The sequence below is a fragment of the Cheilinus undulatus genome, linkage group 7, assembly GCF_018320785.1.
Source record: "Cheilinus undulatus linkage group 7, ASM1832078v1, whole genome shotgun sequence".
Classification (NCBI taxonomy): domain Eukaryota; kingdom Metazoa; phylum Chordata; class Actinopteri; order Labriformes; family Labridae; genus Cheilinus; species Cheilinus undulatus.
The window spans coordinates 5,634,951-5,659,762 of record NC_054871.1 but is presented as its reverse complement, the minus strand read 5'-3'; the positions used below and the strand labels follow the sequence as shown (position 1 = coordinate 5,659,762).

The 24,812-nt window shown below is 39.9% G+C and overlaps 1 protein-coding gene across 1 annotated transcript in view; it reads left to right on the top strand.

Moving 5' to 3' along the window:
• Positions 1–24,812, top strand: part of LOC121512420 (adenylate cyclase type 1-like) — a 107,403-nt gene that overhangs the window by 20,355 nt on the left and 62,236 nt on the right. The window contains exons 3-4 of the mRNA XM_041791686.1: positions 3,951–4,069; positions 14,142–14,253. Of these exons, the coding sequence (XP_041647620.1) occupies positions 3,951–4,069; positions 14,142–14,253 (231 nt within the window). The remainder of the gene's footprint in view (positions 1–3,950; positions 4,070–14,141; positions 14,254–24,812) is intronic.

The window sequence follows — 24,812 nt, the reverse complement described above, 5'->3', positions numbered from 1 at the left end:
CTCAGCTTCTGATGCCCTAAAGGCACAGTGTGACTCATTAAACCTCACACAGTTGATTAATTCGCCAACAAGGCCAAACTTAAAATGTTTAGATAAATCATCACTCATTGATTTAGTTCTAACAAACATGCCTTGTAAATATGAGTCCTATGGTGTCTTCCCCAATGATATCAGTGATCATTGTGCTGTAGCTGTTGTGCGTGACACAAGGATGCCTAAAAGTATGCCTCGTGTTGTTCAAAAACGAGACATGAAAAAGTTTGTTGAGCAAGCTTTCTTGTACGACATGTGCCACTTTAACTGGGGAAGAATCACACTTACTGATGATGTCCAACTTGCCTGGAATTACTTCCATGATTCATTCATTGAAATTGTAAATAGACATGCCCCTTTCCATAAATGTAGAGTCACAGGACGTAATAATCCTTGGTTTACCAGTGAGATGTCTGATCTGATGCACGAGCGTAATCTGGTTTGGACCAGAGCACGCAAGACAGGAAAAGAGTCTGACTGGCTGCATTTCAGACAGCTCAGGAACAAATGTACTCCTTTAATTCGTAAATCAAAAGCTGAATTTTATCTGTATAAAACGACGGAAACCTAAAAAAATTCAAAGAAATTTTGGGAAACTATCAAGTCGTTATCAAATCATTGCACATCTATTAACCTTCCTTCCAGCTTTGTTGTTGACGGTCATAGTGTAACTGATAAAACAGAGATACTGAACTCTTTTAATCAGCATTTTATATCCTCTGTTTTTTTATTTAAGTCAGAAAAATCTAATTTGTTGCATTGCATCCAATTAGTGAACCGACCGGCCAATCGACTCAAGTTTTTAACTTTGAACATTTTACTATTTTAGATGTTTTATCAGCTCTAAAAAATCTCAACCCTCGCAAACCAGCTGGTCCAGATAGATTAGAGCCCTTCTTTTTAAAGCTTGCTGCAGATTTTATTGCTGAACCAATTTGTCATATTTTTAATCTTACTCTGTGTGTAAATAAAATCCCAGCTGATTGGAAATCAGCCTTTGTAACCCCCCTGTTTAAAGAAGTCGATCCACAGATCTTAAACAATTACAGGCCTATTTCAAAACTGTCTGTGTTGTCCAAAGTGCTTGAATCTCTGATCAGTGAGCAAGTAAAAGAATACTTGACTTCCAACTCACTACTGTCTAATTTCCAGTCAGGTTTCAGAAAAAAACACAGTATGACTACTACAGCCTTGAAAGTTGTAAATGATATTCTTGAAACCTTGGACAAAAAACAGTGTTGTTCCCAATTCCTCACTTCATTTTTATGCTGATGATACAGTAATCTACTGCTGTGCACCTACGCCTGCAGAAGCTTTTGCAAATCTTCAGCAATGCTTTTGATTTAGTCCAAGATCAGCTTAGCCAGCTGCAGCTTGTTTTAAATGCAGACAAAACTAAACTCATGTTTTTACATCCTCAAGAGGAGCTCAAAGAATATTGCCTGGGAAAATTGTTACAAAGGACAGTAAAGAAATTGAGTTGGTTTCTTCCTTTAAATATCTAGGGTTTTTGCTTGATGAAAACTTGTCTTTTAAGGAGCACATTCAGTATGTTGCTAAAAAGCTGAAGGTTTTACTTGGTTTTTATTACAGAAACAAGTCCCGTTTCTCTTTTAAGGTCAAAAAGAAACTTATTGAGTCTACCTTTTTACCTGTTCTTGACTATGGTGATGTATTGTACATGAATGCTTCTGCATGAGTCTGCAGATGTAGGATAGTGTTTATCATGGAGCTCTGAGATTTATAACTAACTGTGGATTTTTTACTCACCATTGTACCTGGACTTCTTTAAGCACACGTCGTCTTGGACATTGGTATGTCTTCATTTATAAAGCCATTCTAGGCACCATACCGGAATACCTTTCCTCTCTGTTGATCGTGAAGGATGGATTGCACAACTTGTGTTCGTTTGACTTTCTGCAGTTTGTTGTTCCCAAAGTCCGAACTGAGCTGGGAAAGAAAGATTTTAGGTTTTCTGCTCCTTTTGCATGGAACAATCTGCAGACTGAATTTAAACTGCAGAACCTGGTGTCTCTGAATGTTTTTAAATCTTTAGTGAAAACTCTTGAAATCAAACTGTCTGTATGCCAATGTTTTAGCTGATGTCTTATTATAAATATACCTGTTGTTTATTATGTGCTGTATGAGCTTGAGTGTGTTTGATTTTGAAATTGCATTGCTGCCATTTTTGGCCAGGTCCCCCTTGAAAAAGAGATCTTTGATCTCAATGGGGCTAGCCCGGTAAAATAAAGGTTAAATAAATAAATCACTCAAATGATACTCAACGTTAAGTGTTGTCTATGTTTCCCAACCAGTTTTCTTTGGAGCCCCCCCTACATGTCCCTTAGAAAAGGAGAGCCCACCCCAAGACCCAAGAGAGAAGAAAAAGTGACACATGCCGTCAAAAAATCAACATAGATTTTAACTATTTCACTGAAAAAAAAAAAAACTATAAAAGGCCTGTGCATGCTTTTCTTATCAAAAGACCTTGTCTAAACTACTTAATAACAGCTTTATCATAGTTTTAGTCAATATTTGCATATCAAATTTTGACAGCCTCAGAGCAGATATCCCCCCCCCCCCCCCCCCGAGATATTTGGGGGGTATCGGGGGTCCTGGACCCCAGGTTGGGAACCAGTGGTCTATCCAGATTCTCTTAATCTTTTGATGATATTATGGACTGTAGAAGGTGAAACCTCTAAGTTCCTTGAATTTCCTTCAGGATCAATAAAGTATCTATCTAAATGCTTGTTGAGGAATGTTCATAAACTGTTGAACTTTTTGGTCATGCAGTCTTTCACAAAGTGGAGAACCTGGAGCCGTTATTGATTATGAGCCTTTTTAGAACGCTGCTTCTATTATACCTAATCGTTGTACTATCCCCTGTTACCAACTAACCCATTTACCTGTGGAGTGTCCCAGGGATTTTTTGACCATTCAGCAACTTTCCCTGTTTTCTTTTTGGACTGTTCCCAACTATTTTAGAACATGTTGCAGGCATCAGAGCTAGAATATGCATTTATTTCCAAAACAATAATGGAGCTTATGAGTTTGAACATTAAATGTATTCTCTTTGTGCTGCATTCAACTGAATATAGGTTGAAAATGATTTTCATATCGCTGTATTCTCATTTTTTCACATTTAACTTTGTCCCGACTTTTTTTGGGAATAGGGTTTGCACATCAAAGCAAACAATAAGAGTCGATTCAGGATGTTGTTTGCATCTTTAATTGTGCAAAACAGAACAAATGTAACAACTAAATGCCAAAGTTGCCATACACTAATGATCTTAAAAACATAGCCCCTCCTCCTAACTTTAAAAATGTCAGTAACTTCACATCTATGTCATCCCTGTTTCTATCCAATGAGCAGACACAGTGTTGATTGAGCTGATGGACCATTGATGAATCTGCCTGCATTGAACATACTGGCTATAACTGTACAGCGGACATTTGTCACTGATGTCAGGCTTGGGGTGGGACGCTGAAAAGCCGCTTTAATGTCATACTGCCTTCTCCTTGGTTGACGTATCATATAGATATATGTGATGAAAGGCAAATTGTTGATCAATAAGTGGATTCCCTATAGGTTGGCAACTGAAAGGGGACATTCTTGGGAAAGCTGAAGGGACATTGGGCCAAATTTCAAGGGTTTAGATGTTGGTGTTAAAATTTTATTGGATTAACAAAAGTGTTTATTTTTAAACTAAGAGCGATCCAAACCTTCTTTCTTGATGAGAAACTGAACTGATAATGTCCCTTCTTAATTTAAACATTAGCTTTTAAACTTGTGGTTTCCCTTGACCAAACTCCATATTCACCTATGACTGTCTGTATGACTGTATGTGTTCATCTCTATCTCTGTTATCAAAGTCCTAACTCTGCCTCCCCCTCTGTTTTAACCCCTCCCTCCTCAGGAGCGTCTGCTAATGAGCCTTCTGCCCAGGAATGTTGCCATGGAGATGAAGGAGGACTTCCTGAAGCCTCCTGAGCGGATCTTTCACAAGATCTACATCCAGCGTCATGACAATGTCAGGTATGGGGGTGTCATGACAACAGTGGACGGTGGAGTTGTGCGGAGGGGCTGCGGTGTTTTGATCCAGGTGCCACCTGCTGTGACGTCAAGGTCAAGAATAGAAGGAGAGCAGTTAAGATTGGCCGTTAAGGTGGACGCAATCAAGCCAGAAAAGGTTAGAGAGAGACAAAAAGACCCAGGTGCTAACACTGGATTATAAACTGAGGATTCCTCTGCTGCCAGTTCTGTCTGTTGTTTAGAGACGGATGGTTGAATATGCATGAGAAATGTTCATTATTAATTATTAAATCCTTCCAGTTTGCACTTTAATTAGAGGCTAAACAGGATGGGTAAGGAGTTAGACTGGTAGACTTTTATTTCTTTGAAAAAAAAAGACCATTTCACTGAGAAGCTTATGAGCAACATTAAAAAACCTTTCCCCATTAAATTTCAAGTTTTCTAGTGGAACCAATATGCTCTATTAAATAAGCTTTAAGTAAAATCATGCATTCAGTTGAAGGGAGGTGCAGATTAAAGACATCCAGAGGGATTCAGAGCAAAATGGTCATTTTAAGTTGTCACATTTTTGTCCACCTGATGATGCATGGTGTGCATCAAAACTTCTGCACTTTTTCAGCACTTTCTATCCAAAATGGTACGGTGCCAGTTTGTCCTTGTGTTGGGTGCTATTTGTAGGTCAAATGTGGCTCTTGAAGACTGAAAAGTATAGTTTTGATCTCTACAAGGCAGCAGTATAAGTGATGTTGTTGCAGTGTAGACAGAAGTAGACTGCTCCATTCATCTATTTAGTTTACACGGCGCAAACCTCAGCCATGAGATAAAAGTATGCAACAATAGCGAGACAGCCACTGTATTTCTTCTGCTTTATGTAGAGCTCAGGCTGCATTTTGCTTATTTTGTCCATAGGTTTTTTTCATGGAAGTTTCTTTGGCATGCCGCTGTTTTAAATCATATGCTAACATGCTGTAACCAAGACGTTAGGGTGCCGAACATTATATGGTCATTAAGATGAAGTATTATCATCATGCAGAAATAGGAAAGAGACAGAGAGCCGGTCTGTCCTGTCATTGCTCCTCAATGGAGCTCTCATCATATCTCGAGTTCAGTTCACTCCTTAAATCAGGTTGTGGGTTGCCAGGTCACAGGGACAGAGGGGTTAGGACTTTATGTTGATCTGGATTGAGTTTATGTTATGCATTCAAGATCTGGCAACTTTGATGTCCTCAGAGACAAATACTAGTTTCCAGGAGAAATGAGAGGGTGGGCAGGAGGCGGGCCAAAAATACTGGAGAAACATGGGAAAAATGGCAGGTATGCCTGAAGCAGGGATAAGAGAGTAGGGGAGTGACATGCAGGAAAGGAGCATCAGGCACGACTTAAACCTGGGCTGTCCGTATACATGGGGTGTAATCCAACTATTTTAAACTTGTCCCATCCATCTGAACCAGGTCTTATCCAACATTTGCAGCATGTTTTTGGCTTCTTGTGTTGTATGAAGCAGCAGTGACCCCATTCAGGTCCATTCAGGCTTCTGTGTTCAGCAGCATTATGAGAGAGCAACTGTGTGTGCATGTGTCAAATGTCCACTTAGCAATGTTAGCACCACTTAGGTGTTTGCTGTTGCCACATAGAAGAAAGTGATAACACTGCACACCAGTGACATCAGACGGGAAAAAGTGGTGCACAGTCTGACATCACAAGCCCAGGTCTGTTTTACCCATCTACACATAAACGCTGTATAGAAGTTTCTAAAATCTTCAAAGCTGCAAGGAGTTTTAAAAGATGCATTTACAATGACCTAAAAGGCTGTCTGCATGCGTGCAAAGGAATGGTAAATAGTAAAATGCCTCAGTTTCAACATCTGTTATGTTAGTTATGTTTTATTTTGAACAAAATATGGGTTTATGGGATTTGCAAACATTGCAATCTATTTATTGACAATTTACGCAGTGTCCCATTTTTTTGGATATGAGGTTGTACATTTTTAGAATATTTATATATAAATGAGGCATGGATGGTTAATTTCAGCATGCCTTTATATCCTCTGTAGCTCAAACTCACAAAATTTTGACTCATGAAAATAGCCTAAAATTGCATCTCCAGATCTCTACTTCTAAAAAACCCAGACTTTACACCAGGGGTTCTTGACCCTCTCCGCCCGGAAACCCCAAATAAAAGTGCCAAAGACCGGGTACCCCCACTGTACCTGAAGGTGGTTGAACACAGCCATGCACAGTCAAGAACAGTCATGTGCAGACAAGGCCGCCCATAAGGGAGGATAAATAGGAGAGCTTTCTGAGGCCCTTGAAGGTCAGCAAAATCATGGTCAATTGTAAAGTTAAGCATTGATAGCCATATTTTATATTTAACTTGAAAAAATAACCACTCTTATCAAAGAAACAACTCTCTTTTTTAATCATGTGTGTAGCCTTCTGAAAAATGCAAATCCCTTTTGTTAAAAAAAAGAATTAAAATGGAAAAATGGGGTAATATTGGCAAAAATGGTGGGAAAAGTAGTGAAATTGGATTTTAAAAGTAGCAGGAATGGGTTAGAAGTGGCAAAAGTTAGATAAAAATGGCAAAAGTATAACCAAAGAAAAAGGAAAATGGGTTACAGTGGCAAAAATGGGCATAAATAGTGTTAAAAGTGAGTTAAAACTGGCCGAAAAGGCTCTAAATTGGCTAAAATTGGTGGAAATTTGGTGAAATGGGAAGAAACATTGATATAAACTAGCAAAAAGTGTTAGCTGAGAAATAAAAAAAGTCAGACATTAGCAGATTTTAGTTAAACTGACAAGAAATTGACACAAATGGTGAAATGTGCGTAAAATGGGATAATTTGTGTGTAAAAAGTGGTTTATAGTGGTGATAATGAGTCAACAGAGGCAACATTTGGCTAAAGTGGAAAGAATTGATTTAAAGGTGTCAAAAAGAGGCAGGAAAATAGTAGTGAAAATGGATTAAAATGGGAAAAAATAGGTTTTAAATGGCAAAAAATTGTTAAAATTGGTAGGAAAAATCATGAAAATGGGTTAAAATCTGGCAAAATTGATGGCAACAGTGTAATTTGAAAAAAAATCTTAGTTTTTAGGGACTCTGGAGACCCCCTCACAGTGTCTCACGACCCCCATGGGGGTCCTGACCCCAAGGTTGAGAACCACTGCTTTATACTACATATGGCAAAAAATAGTAAATACTGAAATTTAATTAGTTAGATGCCAAAAATGTTGGATATTTTAGGTTTCAAATCACTAGAATGATTCAGTGATTATTGAAATATTTGTCAGAACCCACTCATTGATTTTGTAGCAGTTCTGATAATATTTCTAAGTGACTAAGCCATCAGAAGAGTGCAGCTTGAAGACATTTCCTGCAGCTCTGGGAACTTGTGAGGTGCTTTTCTCTGCATCCATCACTCCTCACAGCCCTATCCCTGTGCATTTCTATCAGCCTTTTCAGCAGCCACCTCTATTGCCCTGGTAATGGAGAAAATATTACAGAGCGTGAGAACCTGGCCTGACTTTGAGCTGATTACATTCCAACGAGGCAGTAAAGAGAAGCTGAGAGCGGTATCAGTGCTGCCGAGTGTGGGAGTGGAGGGCTAGGTAGCATGTCAACAGCACTCCTGTCAAGAGACAATCCTCTCCACTCTCTGCCTCTCTCTTCCCTCCCTCCCTCTCTCTCTGTCTGTCTGTCTGCTCTGCTCCCACGCTCAGCCACGGCGCGGGAACATCACCGCCTGTTCTCCAGCCTTGCTGCCGCTCTGGCGCTGGGCCAAACATCAGGCTGATGCACACAGTGAGCCAGCACTGGCACGTCTCCTGGGAGCCGCTACAAACACTCACACCTTAACGCACGGGGGGTGAAAATAAAGAAACATCAGCTTTATTTTGCCGAGCAGGGGCGTGACATCTCCCTGATCGAGGCGTCCCTTTGATGTGGCCCCGAGAACGTTTGATCACGTACCTATTTAGCTCCGCCAGCGCTCTGCTATCCCTCTGCACCCCACTATATTACTCCCCCTCTGCCCTCCTCTACCCCCTCCCTCATCGCTCACTTCACTCAGCAGCACGATGTGCAGCACAGCTTCATTCAAAGCCAAGTCACTCATCGGAGCTCTTCTGTGGAGCAGCAGTCGTGATCCCAGCTTTACATACATCAGGATCCTGAGCTGCTCCTCTGCACTGTGCTGCCAAAAAGAAGTCAGTCACGATGCAGAGAATGTCTCTCCTCGTGCAAATAGAGCCTGGTGTCAAAAATCAGCACTGACTAGTTACCAACCACATAGACCTGCTTCCAGGGTAAGCTTAAACTGGTCAAGTGCTAAGGCACAAAGACTACTCCAGGTGCTCTGACAAGAATCTGTGACTTAAAGCAACTTTGTAACTGCTGTCTGTAATGAATGAGGCAATTTCACCCACTGCTGTTTACATAATGAAGCCAAATTACCTCATGACTGGACTGAGCTATACTGGAAACACTTATAGTTCAATACTTTCTCATTCTGCAGTATATGTTGTGCAGACAAATTTCAATAACCATTACTTCATATTCAAAGCTGCATTAGTCTACATCAGAGGTGGGCAACCTGTGTCCTGGGGACCACATGTGGCCCAACTTTTCACTCAATTTGCCCCCCAAGTCAGTTTCAGATATGATTGAATTACAAACATGATGAAAACATGAAAAAAATCTGCCATGAAAGCATTAAAAACAGAAAAATTATCTCCCTCATCCTTGATTACTGTAATATTTTTGGTTCTTTGCAATTAATTCTAAGATATAAAGTGCTTAACAAATTTATTAGATTACCACCCAAAGTAAGGTTTATGCCACAGCTGCCCTAAATTAACAGCATTGGTAATTACCAAAATCCTTTTTAATGTTTCTGCAATGGTTAATGCACCAATATGTAGAAGCTCTTTAACCCATATTATATTTTTAGTGCTTAAATATAATTATTATTGTTATCCATGAATTTTCAAATTTACTGATTTACAAAAAAACTGAGAAAATAGTAAAGCACATTTTTATTTCTTGATTAATGTGTCAAATTATAGTTATTTACTTGCATTCCTGAACAGAAAAATTAATTTTAGTGGTTGAATGTTATGCTTGATTAATTTCTGACTTCTCAGAGAAGCCCATTGAGCCGGCTCAAGTTTGGGTATAAAAAGGTGAATTCAGTTTGAAATTCCTCATTCCTGTTCAAAACGGTAAAACGTGGAGAGCTCACTGAAAATGAAAGAGTCCGCATTAAAGCAGTTCATGATGCTGGATGGTCTCTGAGACAAATATGACAGGTGGTCTAATAAATTTGTTAAGCACTGTATGTCCTGTAATAGCTTCTTTTAAAGGTAACATATTGTGCAAAATACACTTTTTCAGGCTTTTCTAGCAAAAATATGTACCCCTGACCTGTCCAAAATCCCCCAAAGAATTAAAAAAATCCATTCCCTCCCCTCCCCTCTTTCTTCTCCTCTCAGAAAATGTGTGCTGAAACAAGCTGATCTTAGATTTTTCCCCTCATGATGTCATGGGGGGAGTTAGCCCCGCCCCCCAGTTCGGTTGGCCCTGCCCACTTGGAAAAAAGTTCCCTGCGTAGATTAGATGTCCTTTTGTTTTAGTCACATTTTAGTTACTTCTACTCTTTTTAGTTTTAGTCAAGAAAAACTCAGAAACATTTTAGTCTAGTTTTAGTCCATAAAAAGTCCTTACATTTTAGTCTTTACTTTTAGTCCAAGCATTTATTTTCTTGACTAAATCTGGTACCTAATCATGGTAGTGTGTTCTCTGCACCCTGCCAAACCTGGGGTCCCTGCTTTCTACAGCTGAGAGGCAGAATAGATAAAGGTGCATTGCTTTTGACAGATTTACAATGAACAGAAAAATGTCTCACACTGCAGGGCTCCTGTTCTAGTCTACTTTTCCACAGATTTATCCACAGTGGAGAAAAATCATGGATTTTTGAATGTCCGATGAGAACTAATTTATATTTTAGTCTAGTTTTAGTCATCTTGACGAAAACTAAACTTACTTTTTGTCAGTTTTAGTCATCAAAGATCTATTTTTGGTTAGTGTTAGTCTAGTTTTTGCCATGGGAAAAAGGCTGTTGCCAAACATTTTTAGTCATAGTTTTAGTTGACAAATTAACAATGTTCTAGACATGCAAAAATCTAGTACCGGAGTGTTTTTTCAGCAGCAAACTTCCCAGCCATGTTTTGGGGACCTCTGAGACCAAAATAAACTTGTCTTAAAAGGGTAACATATGTGACCTTTAATATGCATCACATTATGCATCTTTGAAACATAGAAATGCAAGTCAAATTAATGAAGTTAATAACCCATAAGAATTCTGTTTAATGCATTGCAAAAGTAGCTTGAGCTTAATTGTATGAAAATTATTATGAAATCATGATTTTATTTGTTACAGTCCTAACCAGCCTCAGTCATGAAGTGAAACACAGTGTGAGCCGACTTCCCAAAGACTGTTGCAGAGTCAGCTTAAAATTGCACAGCATACACCCTGCTGTTGTGATGAGGTGATGCTGAAAGCAGGAAGATACTTAAGATCTGCCCTGCATTATTGAGCTTCTGCCTGGAGTGTCTGTGTATCTGATAGCAACAGTGTCACCTGCAGCATGTACATATATGCAGCCAAACTCAGTATGCACAGTGGTCAGCTCTGTGACAGCAGAGTGGATTTCAGACAGCCTTTTACTGCAGATTAGTTACAAAAATAAGAAAATTAAGTTTCCTTGTTTTCATGCAACAACTAAGCATGCAGCCTGACATGTGTCAGGACACTTGACTAACATTGCACATCCTGTAGTGTGATTCTTGTGCATGCACACATTACCATTGTGGTTGCAAAATGATATGTCATTCAGCTCTACCCTGTGACATTTTGATGGATTTTGGTGCCAGAGAATGCACACTAGGGACTGGTTCAAGAGGCTGAAACACTCATACACACTGGAGGATTCTAGACCAAATATTTGGCTCCATTAATAACATATGAAGTAACTTGCTATAAGGTCATACTTATGAGTGAATTCAAGTCCCCCTTCTCCCTCCAAACACATCATACACTGATTGCACCTCTGTTCTGCATAAGGCTGCTTGCCTCACCCCTGTTTCTGTGTGTGTCTCCGCCTCTTCATCTTTTTTCTCTCTCAATAATTATGCCTTTTCCATGCAAATCAGTTTTTATAACTCATCCTTTTCAAGGGATGTTTTAACAAAAAGCATCAGAACTTTGCAAGAGCTTTTGAAACAATGATATAGATTGATATTAAACAGAAAAAAAGAGATGGCTGCACCCTGATGGGCCCAGTGAGTGGTCCCCTAGGTAAGTGGTTAGCAGCATTGGGGTCGGGACCCCCGGGAGTCGCAAGACACTGAGAGGAAGTTGCCAGACGGCGTCTTAAAAGCAAAGAATATTTCAAAATAATTTCAAATTGTATGTATTTAACCATTTTTTTTTTTAAAAATACATGCATTAAACTCGTTAAATGCAATATAAAAACACAGTAATTTGTTAAGAAATGAAATAAATCTTGGAATGTAAGTCTTGACTGTGGATTGCTGCGTTCAACTATGCCTCAATTATCTTCAGGTACAGTGGGGGTCCCTGGTCTCTCACACCTTTATTTTGGGGTTGCAGGCTGAAAGGGTTAAGAACCCCTACCCTTGGTAGATGTGAATTGATCATTTTAGTGCAGATCAGCACTGTTGGTGCTTGCCTTTTTGGCTAATGTGTCTTTTTAGCTGGGCATGGATCAGATTTTGGAGCTGCGTGGAAAAAAAAGTTTGCTAACAGGCTGCTGTTGTGGTCAGTATGCACTGTGCATACTTTTCTTCTCCTTTCTTCTTGGCATCCTGATTTTTTTCCTAAGGTCCTGGCATTGCAAAACGAAGTTCAAAATTTCTGGCCTTAAAGTTTAGTTCAATGGACTGGCCGACCACGTTAACTACAAAACCAAAATCATTCCCATTTTACGACTGAGCAGAGATCGCTTTACTCCTAAATCAACATTGTAGATCAACACTTGTGATGGGTTTGACCTGAATCAGAAAGGATAGGAGTCTGTCTTTATGGGAGGGGGGATAAAGGCATGTTTCAAACTAAATAATGAGCTCACAGAACCGTCTGATTCATACGGAGCCCCTTAAGGGACATAGAAGAAAAAAAACTTTTAAGGGAGTTTTTTTTTTTTTTTTTTTTTAAGGGACATTAAAAAAAGGGAGAATTTTTTTTAAACAGTTTGACAGATCTCGCAATTTTTGCGAGATCTCGCAAAAGTATTGCGAGATCTTGCAAAAGTAGATTTAAATGATGTAGCAGTAACTTACTTCTGGGTCAAACCAACCAAAACAACGGAGGGCGAGCATCTGTGGGGGAGATTCATTGAATTTTACTTCAAAATTGGCCTAACATTAAAGAAATTCAATCCATGCTTGGTCGCAGGCATGCTTTTCTTCTCAGAGAAAGGCATTTGAAGGCGTTTTGGGTGAAAGGGGACTCTGTCGTCATAAAACATACTTGGATCTTGCGTACCTGGTGGAATTCATCAGTAGCCAGTTGCAATCCTCCAGACAGCTGCACGGTACAGATGGGTGTGTGCCAAATGTAGAGAGCTAATATTACGTCTAAGTAAATGTACAAATGGGTTTGAAAGAGATGGATCCAGGATGGCATTCATTGAGACAAGCGAGCCGTTTAAGTAGACGGAACTACTGTGCAAAAGGAGCTCACTTCATCTGGCACTTGGATTCATACGATAAACTGAAGCCATATAGAATATATATATATATCAATGCCCCCATTGATATATATATAGAATATATATATCAATGGGGGCATTGTTGGCTTTTTAAGGAAGGTCAAATGGCGTAATGCCTACACAACATTTGGCACATTCTCATCTGTACCTGTGCAGCTGTCTGGAGGATTACAACTGGTAACTGATGAATTTGACCAGGTCCACCAGATCCGAGTGTTACGACGAGAGCCCCCTTTCACCCAAAATGCCTTCGAATGCCTTTCTTTAAGATGAAAAGCATGGCTGAGACTAAGCATGGATTGAATTTCTTTAAATTTTAGGCCAATTTTGAACTTCCGTAAAGTTAAAAAGATATTCATAGATTTGGCCTTTCCGCCATAATAACACAGCAGAGGATCATCACATTTACAAAAACCGTCAATCACCGTACATATTATGGTATGATTTCAATCTGCTTTTGCGAGATGTCGCAAAACTTTTACAAGATCTCACAAACTGTTAAAAAAAAACAAAATCCCTTTTTTTTTTCTTGTCCCTTAATTTTTTTTTCCCCCTCTATCCCTTATGGGGCTCCGTAGATTCAGAAGGCCACTTGCTGAAAAAAATGCAAGAAAATTGTCACTTAGGGCAGAAAAATCCCAAACAAAGTAAACTATTTGGACTTGTTATGACTGTTTGTGTTGTTAAGGGGTGAAAATAACTCCTTTTTTGGGGGAAATTTATCAGAGGTATTTATCAAAAAGGCCTTGTTTTGGTGTCTCAGGTGAAACTAATACTGACAACAAGAACAAAACAGTGTTAAATGATACGCAGCCTGCAGCTCTCGCTCTGCTGCCTTTACTCCTCTGGGAGTCTGGATTTTCTTTTTCTTTTTGGACCGAGAGTCAATAAGATCCATAACACCTTGTTTGTTGCCATCTGGCCTGCCTCTGAGCAAATGAATGAGAGGCTAAGTAGCTTTCAACACCTTCCTCATCCCCGTGAAAGCATCTAGCCAACAGCGGGCCATTTAGCTGTGCAATTGATTCAGTGGTGGGGCTGAAAGACGCTTCCACTTATCACGGATTGGATTACGGCGCTCGCTTTTTATTGCCATTAGCCAATTTCTCTGCTGTGGTGTGGTGTGATCTGGGGGTATTTTGTGTCAAATGGTGATAAAAAATACTGTGAGGTTAACAATACTGTGCTGTTTAATGTATTTTTAGTGTGTTATAAACTGAGAGGGTTTATTTACCGGCTTTTACGACAGATATGATATCATGCTTTCTCTCTCTCTCTTTTTTCAGCATCCTGTTTGCAGACATCGTGGGTTTCACCAGCCTGGCCTCTCAGTGTACCGCTCAGGAACTGGTCAAACTGCTAAACGAACTCTTTGGGAAGTTTGATGAGCTGGCCACAGTAAGTGCTCTTGATCCCCCCGCCGCTACCTCCTCAGTTCAGAGAGAAAATGAATGAATGATCTGCACAGTGTGATTGATGTGGATCAGAATATCTACTGACATCCTTCAGCAGCACAGCAGAACACTTGATGGATCTCCTGCAAGCACAAGTTGATTTTTTTGTCACTGTTTTCAGGTGATTTTCAAATATCAAAAACCTGTCACATAGTAAGGCTCAGAGTACCATATATGCTGACTCAGTCCCATTTCTAACTTTACCCCATCTTCATTTTCCAGTGCCATGCTTTTAAAATAGAATGACCCTTTAAGTTTCTTTTATTCTGGCTGTCAAACTCAGAACATCATTTTGCATCTATTCATGCAACTTAGAATAAACACTTTTAAGTCTATTTCTTGATTCACTTAATACAGGACATCAAACCTTAAATTCATCAAAATATTCACAAACGTTGGCAATGTTCCAAAGTGAAAAAAGTTAATATCATAGTCAAAATCAGAACTATGACTTATCTCTCCTGTTAGGTTCAACTTGGGCAAATAATTTTCTGTCATTAACTGAAAGTATGTTTCTAGTTTTGAAATTGTTGGACAAAAATACAATTAGTTCAACTTGAGGACCTTGAAGTTTGATAAAGTTAAGTTTATGATATGATTGGACAGGATATGACACTATTTGATATAAAGAACAGAATATAAAGTGATACACTTGGACAGGATTAAATAAATTGGGATTCAATCCGAAGCGTTATGAAACAGTGTGATACATTACTGAACCATAACATACCATATGGAACTGTAAAGTAATGTCCCGTCACGTCGCATCATGTCCCATCACGTCCCATCACGTATTGTAACGTAACATAATGTCACGTACCATCAGATCGTGTCACATACTTTCAAGTCACGTCACTTCACGTAACGTTAGATAACCTAACATAACGTAACATAACGTCATGTAACGTAACGTCACATAACATCACGTACTGTAATGTAACGTAACTTCGAGTAACTTAATGTAATGTAAAACCCCTTCACGTTATGTCACATATTGTAACGTCACGGCACGTACGGTACCGTATTGTATGGTACCGTACATAATGACTAGTTGGGATGTGATAGTATATATAACAGAGCAGTGTTATTTGGATGCACTATAAGATGATTCAACTGAAATTGATTTGATACAAGACAGATTGTATATGGTTTTTATGTAATTCATTATGATGTAACAACATACATACAATTCGTACAGTAAGATACAGAACAGTACGGCTAGACAGGATATAATATGATTGGATTCTTTAAAGTACATTGTGATACAAGAAGATAGGATACAAAATCATAAGACACAGTCCAGGAGAAAATGATACAGTACAATAAGACATATATGGTACAGCACAATATCATTATGTATGATAAAATATGACATTATTCATTACAATTTATGATAGGTTATGGTATGATACTAGACATGAAACATGCAGTGTGTTACAACTGGTAACAATTCAACTGGAAACATCACAATACAAATAGACATGATACTGTACAACAGGACGTGAAAAATATGGCAACTCTTTATAATATAACAGGAAACATTGTTATACAATGAGACTTGATATAATACAATGTGATGTGATTCAACTATTAACAATTCAACAGGAAATATCAGTAAACAAGTGGACATGATACAGTATGATACAAAACTATGATATGATATGATGTGATACGACACAATACAACATGATACAACACTACGTGACATGATATGAATATACTTGATACCATGATATATGACACAGTTGAACTGAAGATGATACAATGCAGATTGATAAGATGGATATGATATGACTCTATACCACTGGTTCCCAACCTGGGGTCTGGGACCCCCAGGGGGGGCGCCAAAGATCTTGGTGGGGCCTAAGGCTTTGTCTGCTCTGTGGCTGCTAAAATTAAATTTACAAATATTGATTCAAACATGATAAAGCAGTTACTAAGTAGTTTATACAAAGGTCTTTTGATTACAAAAGCACTTTTTAGGGTTTTATCAGTGAAACAGTTCAAATCAATGTTGATTTTTGGTGGCAGTGTGTCACTTTATCTTCTCTTTTGGGTCCTGGAGGGGCTCCGCTCTTCTTAGGTACATGTAGGAGGGGTTCCAAGGAAAAAATAGTTTGTTAACACTGTTCTATACCATACTGAATGGTACACTAAAATTAGACAGGATACAATACGTTACAATATAGTACAGTAGGATACAACATCAACTAGCTCTACTCTAAAGGAATTGATGCCCTCTTTGACTGAAAAATGCTCCAATATTAGGTAAGCTGTGTTAGAAATGCAGTTAGAACAAAGCTAAAAAGTAAAGTTAAAGCACATAAAACTTAACAAATGACCTGGAAAATGTTCTTTGGAGCGCCCCAGTCTCCTACACAAAAAGCCCCCAAGAAAAGCAAATGTATTATTTAGTTGTGGAGCTCATTTAATATGCTGAGCCATGTATTGATCCAACAATGAAAGTTAAGCTGCAGAGGCTGACTGATGCGGAAAAGGAGGAGGAGGAGGAGGAGGAGGAGGAGGAGGAGGAGGAGGAGGAGGAGGAGATGGAGATGAAGGTCAAGAAGGAGAAGGAACTGGAGGGTGAGAGAGGAAGAGATGAGGGAGCTGATTTTTCGACAGAGGGGAGATAAGCGCTCAGGAGGTGGAGAGTGTGCTGGGACTAAACTGCACTTGATAAAGCTAGAGTGAGTAAAATAGCGTTGACTGTCTGTCAGTATAAGCCTGTGAAGCGTTGTTCTCAGGGAAAGGAGATTAGGTGAGTGACAGGTTATCTGCTGCTAGACTACTATAATCATAATAATACTGCATCAGATACACAGATACACGCAGATGTTTGCTCACATTTTTAATCTCTGTACTTATGTAAACTACACAGTACAGCAGCATGCTGCTACTTTAACACATGCTCATACACTAACATACAGACAGTTAAATAATCCAGGAGATGCAGCTGTAACTCATACTAGTTGATCAAATCTTCTTAACTAAGTATCCATTAACCACATCTGGAGATTTCTATCACATCATAGGTCTTCATCATCTCAAATAAGGGCCAAAGCACAAGGCTTGTTGTGTGCTGTACAGATGTAAAGCCTATGAGGCTAACTGGACATTTTTAAAGCATCTCAAAGCTGTAGATATACCTGTTTTTCAGTGGTTTAGTGCAGGATATATGCAGGTATATCCTCTTCTGCTTTTAGTCTCCACCCAGTTCTAAATCCGCTCTGTTAAACATCACCCAGTAGAATGCTGCATTAGTCTTCTTAGTTTAGGTAAGGCATGACTTACTTTGCCTCAAGGTGGCTAAAATGTCTTTATTTCCTTGACTTTTGGGTAAAAATAGAGGGTAGGGATGCAGATTACCTAGCATTTAGGCTGTACCCCATGTATGTGGACAGCCCGGGTTCAGGTCTGGCCTGCTTCTCCTTTCCAGCATCCCTCATCCCTGTTTACAGCCCACTGTCCTCCCCTCTGTATAAAGGCTCATAAGTCCACCTTAAAAAAGGGGTAAGCCAATGAGACGTGGAGTAGATGTGGATCATGCTTTTGACTTCTCTGGGATATCTCTAGGATATCTAGCAACACCAAATAACCACTTATGCAGGCATCACTACACCGCTGCTGCTCTATCACCTTGCTTTTGTATATGTACCCAGCTGTGTTGTGAGATTCATTTATCAATTGTATGGATGTATTTCACATGTCACGTCATGACATGTTGTGACGTGACATGTCACAACATGTCACGTCACATCAAGACATATCGTGTAACTTCACGACATGTCACGTCACATAACAACATAACACGTCACAATACGACATGTCACGTTGCATCAAGACATCTCACGCCACATCACATCATATAACGTCACAATACGACACAACACATCACCTGATGTCCCGTCAAATCACGACATGTCACGTCACATAACGACATGACATATCACAATACCGGAAGTCACGTCACATCAAGACATCTCACACCACATCATGACACATCTGGTCATGTCACATCACGACATGTCACGTCACATCACATCATGAAACATCACGACATGACACATCTGGTCACGTCACATCACAACACATCACGACATGTCACGTCACATCACGACACATCACAACACATGTCATGTCACATCTTAACTCAGTAAAGTTACATTTAAATAAGAATTGAATCAAGTAATGTATCTTCACATGTTGTCTTTTCACATTATGTTTAGATAAATTTTGTTGCACTGCATCACGTCACATCACATCACGTCACGTCACGTCACATCATGTCACATCACATCTAAACTCAATATGATAAAAAATGAAATAAGTTGTGTTACTTCACATCATGTCACATTATATTGTGTCAAGGTAAATTATATCGCACTGCATCACAACACGTCACATAATGTCACGTCATGCCACATCATGCCACGTCACATCTAACCTCTTGACTACCTTTGTCTTTTCTCTTCTGAGTTACTTCTGTTACGTGAAGCTAGCCATGCCACGCTTAATCACACTGAGTCATGCAAAAACATGCCACACCACGCCACATCTTGTCACATTTGTCACCATAAATTTTAACAGTACAATCATCTCTCCTCTGTCCTGTCTTCCTTTTTCTTTATCGCTTTGTCTCATCATATCATGACACAAAGGTGGCTGTCACACTAAGAGCCTGGTCTCGGGTCTGAGTGAACTTAAACTCAAAGTCTGGTTCTTTTTGGTCAGTATGAATGCAAACAAACCACGCTCGAGCACGGGGCCAGGGCCCACATGGGGAGGTATTCTCGGGTGCAAATCAAGTGGACTCTAGCTCGGTTCGGATTGAGATATGAATGCATCTGCTTCTGGATACGGACCAGAGCTATATGATGTCACAGTAAAAACTAAACCTTTTTCAATGACGCAGTAGTTTTTTCGGTCACATTTGTCCTCAATAAAAGGAGGAAATCATCTATGGTGGCAGGATGGACTTTTTGGGTTAAAACATAATCAATCTTCGCTCAGGTCATGACCCAGTCAGTTACCATGGTAGCTTCTTTTTCTTTCTATTCCTTGGTGGGTTTGTAAACCAGCTGAGTACATACTGCCCCCTCCTGTATCAGACTGAGTACAGACACAAGTGTGCCCAGGCACAGATCGTTGTTGCTAGTATGAAGGCAAGCCAGCGAGGGAAGGGGGAGAGGGAGGAATCGCGGTGCTGAGCGGTTAGAATCGATTGAGCCTAATGTGAAAGCACCCACCATCTCATCTCTCCTACAGTCTCATTTGTTAAGCCTTGTTTTGTTTTGTCTTAGCTCTTCTCATCTTATTTCTCCTTTTGTCACGTCATGCCACGTCATGTTACGACCCGACATAACACATCCCAGGGGTTAGCTCTTAGTCATTCCTCAGAAAAAGTAGATAATAACTGTCTACTGCACTGATTAGACCCTAGAGCCAATCACATTATGCTCCAAATAACAACAGACAACTGCAAGAAAAGCTTTCTAATCATCCTATTTATAAAAAAGATGCTGGTCTATTATAATAGGCCTCAACAGAGACTGCAGTCTAGACCTGCCCTTATATCTTGACATAACTTTGTTTATAAATCGGCGCTTTACAAAGAAGAGTAATTGAATAAGATCTGTCTCATGGTACTTTAAAAACACATCCTCATGTATGCACATGTGCACTCGGCACCACAGGCTCAAATCTCTCTTCATACAGTCGACTCCTCCTTTCTACACAGAAAACAAATAAACACATCCACATAAATGCATAGACCAAAGTCACATGATCAGCAGGATTATCTCTCTGAGTTCATTCGGCATTTCAGCAATCAGTCATGGCTTAGCAAGAGCAGAGAGAGACAGAGAGCAGGATACAAGGTGGTATGTAGCGTGCTATCAGTGCTCCTTCACTCACACGGCCATTATATGGAAATCTTGTGGCAGGGATGTAACGTGAGCATGTGTGGGAGTGTGTGTGTGAAGCTACAGCTGCATTCTAATTGAGATTTATACCCTGTCATGTTAGCAAAAAGGGAAATTCACTTTCAAGCCGGCTCTGTCACAGCTGCTGAGCCTGTGTGACTGCTGTGTGCTGCATAACACATTTATTCTACTAAGACTCGATCTAAACTTAACCAGAACAGACATGACTTCAATCTAGCCTGAACATGAACTAAGATCCCCTGGAAAACCAGATCAGCAAAAGCTGTCTTTAAATATACTATGGGATCATTGGTATGTAATAGAAGCATGTTGACTGTATATAATCTGAGCCTTGGTTTCTAAATTTTAATAAACTTTTCTGATATTTGGTTTGAATTTAGCATAATTATACTGTTGTGAGCTTGTGTATCAATAATGGCTTAGAGACAGCAAGCTTTGTTTAACAGGGAGCTTGCATGCAAACAGCAGCAGTATTTATTCACACAATCAAACAGACAGAATCATTTGCCAAAGTTTGGTAGCTGACAAAGCTCTCACATTTATGGAGTTGTACTTGCTAACTGGATTTCTTCTTTACACCGCACTAAAAGCGTGTTGGACATGTGCAGCTATCAATGATTACTAAATAAATAAGTGAGCAAAGATTTTAAAGCTCTTAGCTCATGTTTTAACTGGGTTTCAGGTCAGTGTCCTTTCAGGCAGTTGCTTTTTTCTGGAAACATGCCTACAAATTTTAAGAAACTTGATTTATACTGTTATTTTTTGTTTGTTTGTTTGTTTTTGAAAAAGAAGGACAACAAAATGTTTTTGTTTCAATCACCAAAATGGAAAAAAATAGACACACAAAAAAAATTGTATTTTTTTTTTTTTCCAGATTCTGTCTTTTGTTTCCTTGTTTTAAAGATTGACACGCAGAATAGGAAAACGTGACCTATGGAGAAAGATTAATATTTCAAAAAAAAAAAAAAGCCTGCATGTCAAAACACAAGCCAATATAGCTAACTACTATGTTTTACAGTTTAATAATAAGCCCATTTCCTTTATACAAGGACACGTTTTGGACCACGAGTTGAAACGTGTCCATTGTGGCCACTGCCTTGCCTGAGTAAAACTGCATAAAAGGACATTTTTAAGTGCTGACTTCTCTGTTTTGGGGAGCTTGGTACAGCTGCGCTATCACTGTTCAAGAAAGTTACAGACTACTTTAACATCCAAGATTGACAAACAAGCACTACTGTTGAAAAAAATGCAACAGTTGTGCAAAACGATAGCAGAGTCTATCCCTAACCCATTACCCATCTGCGTATATTAGGGTGACCATATTTTGATTACCGAAAACCAGGACACTCAGCCCGGCAATGAGATACTCAAATGACACTCGAAGTTTACTCAAAGATTTCTTATAATTTCAATACATTTAAAGTATGCCTCCTCTGTATGGATAGAAAATCTCTGCACTTTTGACAGTTTTTATTATCAGCAGTGCATTAAAGATCAAGTAAAACACCCACGTTTGGACAAGTTACACTAGATATTACGTTATCTCCACAAGTGATCCGTGTGTGTGTGGGTGACCGATGACTGACGACGCGTGATGATCATCATTAAATATAATTGTGGGAGAGCATGGGCAGGAAGCAACTGAAGAAACTTGTTAAAATGAGGGCAGAAGAAGCTTCAGTTTGAACACAAAACAGCACACCTCAATGAATGAGCTTAATGAGCTGAAGAGATGCAACACCAGCTGACTTCCTCTGCTCTCTCTTGCGCGTGTCCTCCGTTGTGCACCAGACAATAATAATACACGGATTTTAAAAGAAATAAAAGTTTAATTTAGACTTGGCACTAAAGAGCCACAGGCAACTGGAGAGCCATGGGTTGAGTATCGCTGCTCTATACATTAGGCAGGCAGTAACATAATGGTGTGGTGCATTCCTTAATTAATTTTGTCATGAAAACCAGGACATTTTCATCACTTTATAAAAACAACCAGGACAGCCAGGACAGGACATGAAAACAGGACATGTCCTGGGAAAACAGGATGTTTGGTCACCCTAGCATAAATGCTACATCACATACTTCGATAGGCAGCAGAAATCCACAGCACTATGTCAGACCATGCAACCAAAATCTTTTCCAGTCTTGGATCATGGTCTGAAGAGTGATTCCGACCACAGTGTTTTGCACTGAAAAGAAGAAAACAAGAAACAATCATGGACTCATCCTGATGCATCAAGAGGAGGACAAGATCTTTCCAATGTTCTGATGATTTCTGCTTCTTTACTGAAAAATGCTACTGCAGCGCAAAGTGATAACATTGTCAAGTCCTAACCCTTACCATATACCCATGCATGGAAACACAGAGTAGCACATTTCGATAAGGAGCAGAAGTCGGCAGAACAGCGGCTATCCTTCAGATAGAACTTGTGGTATGAATGTGATAACCTTGCTTAAACATGCAGCTTTGTACACATAAATCCATTGTTGGTACTTCTGATAAATGATGATAAATAGATGAGGTGAATACGCTCCAGTGTTGGTAGGCATCGGGATACAGGTCGATGATGTCAGGTCAGGGTGTCGAACTAGACAATGACGGTCGGGTTGCGGGGGTGACAGGCAAAGCAAGTCCACCCAGATGTCCCTTTTCCCAGCGACACTTTCCAACTCCTGCTGGGGCGTTCCCAAGGCGTTCCCAGACCAGTCAGGATACGTAATCCCTCCAGTGCCTTCTGGGTCTTTCTGGAGGTCTTCCTTCCAGCCAGACATGCCTGGAATACCTCCACGGGGAGGCGACCAGGAGGCATCCTCATCACCTCAACTCGCTCCTTTCGATGCAAGAGAGCAGCGGCTCTACCCCTAGCTCCCTCCAGATATCCAAACTCCTTACCTTATCTCTAAGGCTGAGCCCAGCCACCCTCCAGAGGAAACACATTTCAGCTGCTTGCATCCGCAATGTCATTCTTTCGGCCATAACCCAGAGTTCATGACCATAGTGAGGGTTGGGAGGTAGATTGACCGGTAAAAAGAGAGTTTCGCCTCTTGGCTCAGCTCCCTCCTCACCACAACGGTCCGGCCCAACGCCATTTGACCATTGTCATGACAATAGTGATCATTTTAAATACCTGGGAAACTGTATTACCATATTACCACCCATTCTTGGTAGTGACACCATAGAATAGATGGTTAAAATCCCAGATATGAGTGTAAAACCACATATGGATACCATGATCTTTTTAAGACTTGAGTGACTGTCAGCTGATAATTCCTTCCTCATTTCTTCTTTCCATACACAGACTCCTTTTTTTTCCCTAACACCAGGATAATCATCCATGTTCTGAATTGTCATATCCTCCCCCGCCAGAATCTTTCTGCTCCCGTGAGCAGGAAACCAGAGCACCCTGTCTCCTCTCTTCTCATCTCCACCTCTTACCTTGCAGTTGTCATGAATCCTCTGTATTTGTGTGCGTCTAAGTGTGCGCGTGCATGTTTGTCACTCAGAGGTTGCCTGCAGGCTAAGCTTTGTAGGGTCTACCATCACGATTTCCTGATGACTGTGAGTGATACAGTGCCAAACAGAAAAGTGGAGTGTGCAGCTACACTGAAGCGGCGGCTCAGAGTGTTTGCATGCAGCCAAACATGGTGCTGTTAGAGTTTTCCTGCAGGTACGTGAGTGTGTGTTTGCTGTAAAGAGCTGTGTGCTTAATGTGCTTGTGTATTTCATCATTGTGGAGTGTGTGCACTGTGACAAATAGCTGATCTGTCTGGGAATGTGTGGGCGGGATTCTACTTCAAGAGCATGTCGTAGCAATTAGAGTTGGCCTCAACTACAGATACACACATGGCTGCACAAATACACACATCTGATTTACATCAGCCCAGATCAGCAGCCCAGCTCAGGCTGTACAGTCACTTCTCATGTCAAATGTAACTGTAGAGGTTCAATTTATGCTCCGTTTGAGGAACGTTCGGCCTCTAAAAATAGACACTGTGCACAGATATTCTTCATGATGTAGCTCAGGTAGTGTTCTCCGGCTTGCCACCACCTTTAGCCTCTTATCAGGAGAAAAACTGATCCAAACCAATAATGGTCTTATCATAATTGGGAACTATTGATTAAGCATTGGAACTTCTCTTAGAACCAGATCTAGAGAACAGAATCCAAATATTTATGATGGACTATTTGGCTATAAATGATGACAAAATGTCAGAATTACTGCTTTTACACATTAGAATGCTAACACTGTTATGTTTAGCCTATGTTCCAAACCCCAAGACCAAAAAAGTTGGGACATTGTGCAAAGTGTGTTTCAAAAAACAGAAGATTTGGAAGAAAGGGTGATGTGCAGATCCATTTTAACTTACATTCAGGACAAAGAAAGTATTTATTGTTCAAACTAATAAACCCAATTTTAACATTATTCTTAGGTTGATGCCTATAGCATGTTCCAAGATCACTGGGACAGGAGCATGTTTGTGTTACATTACTTTTTCTTCAGACAACACTCTGCAAGAATCTAAGGACTGAGGACACTAGTGTTTAAGTATTAAGGTGGTA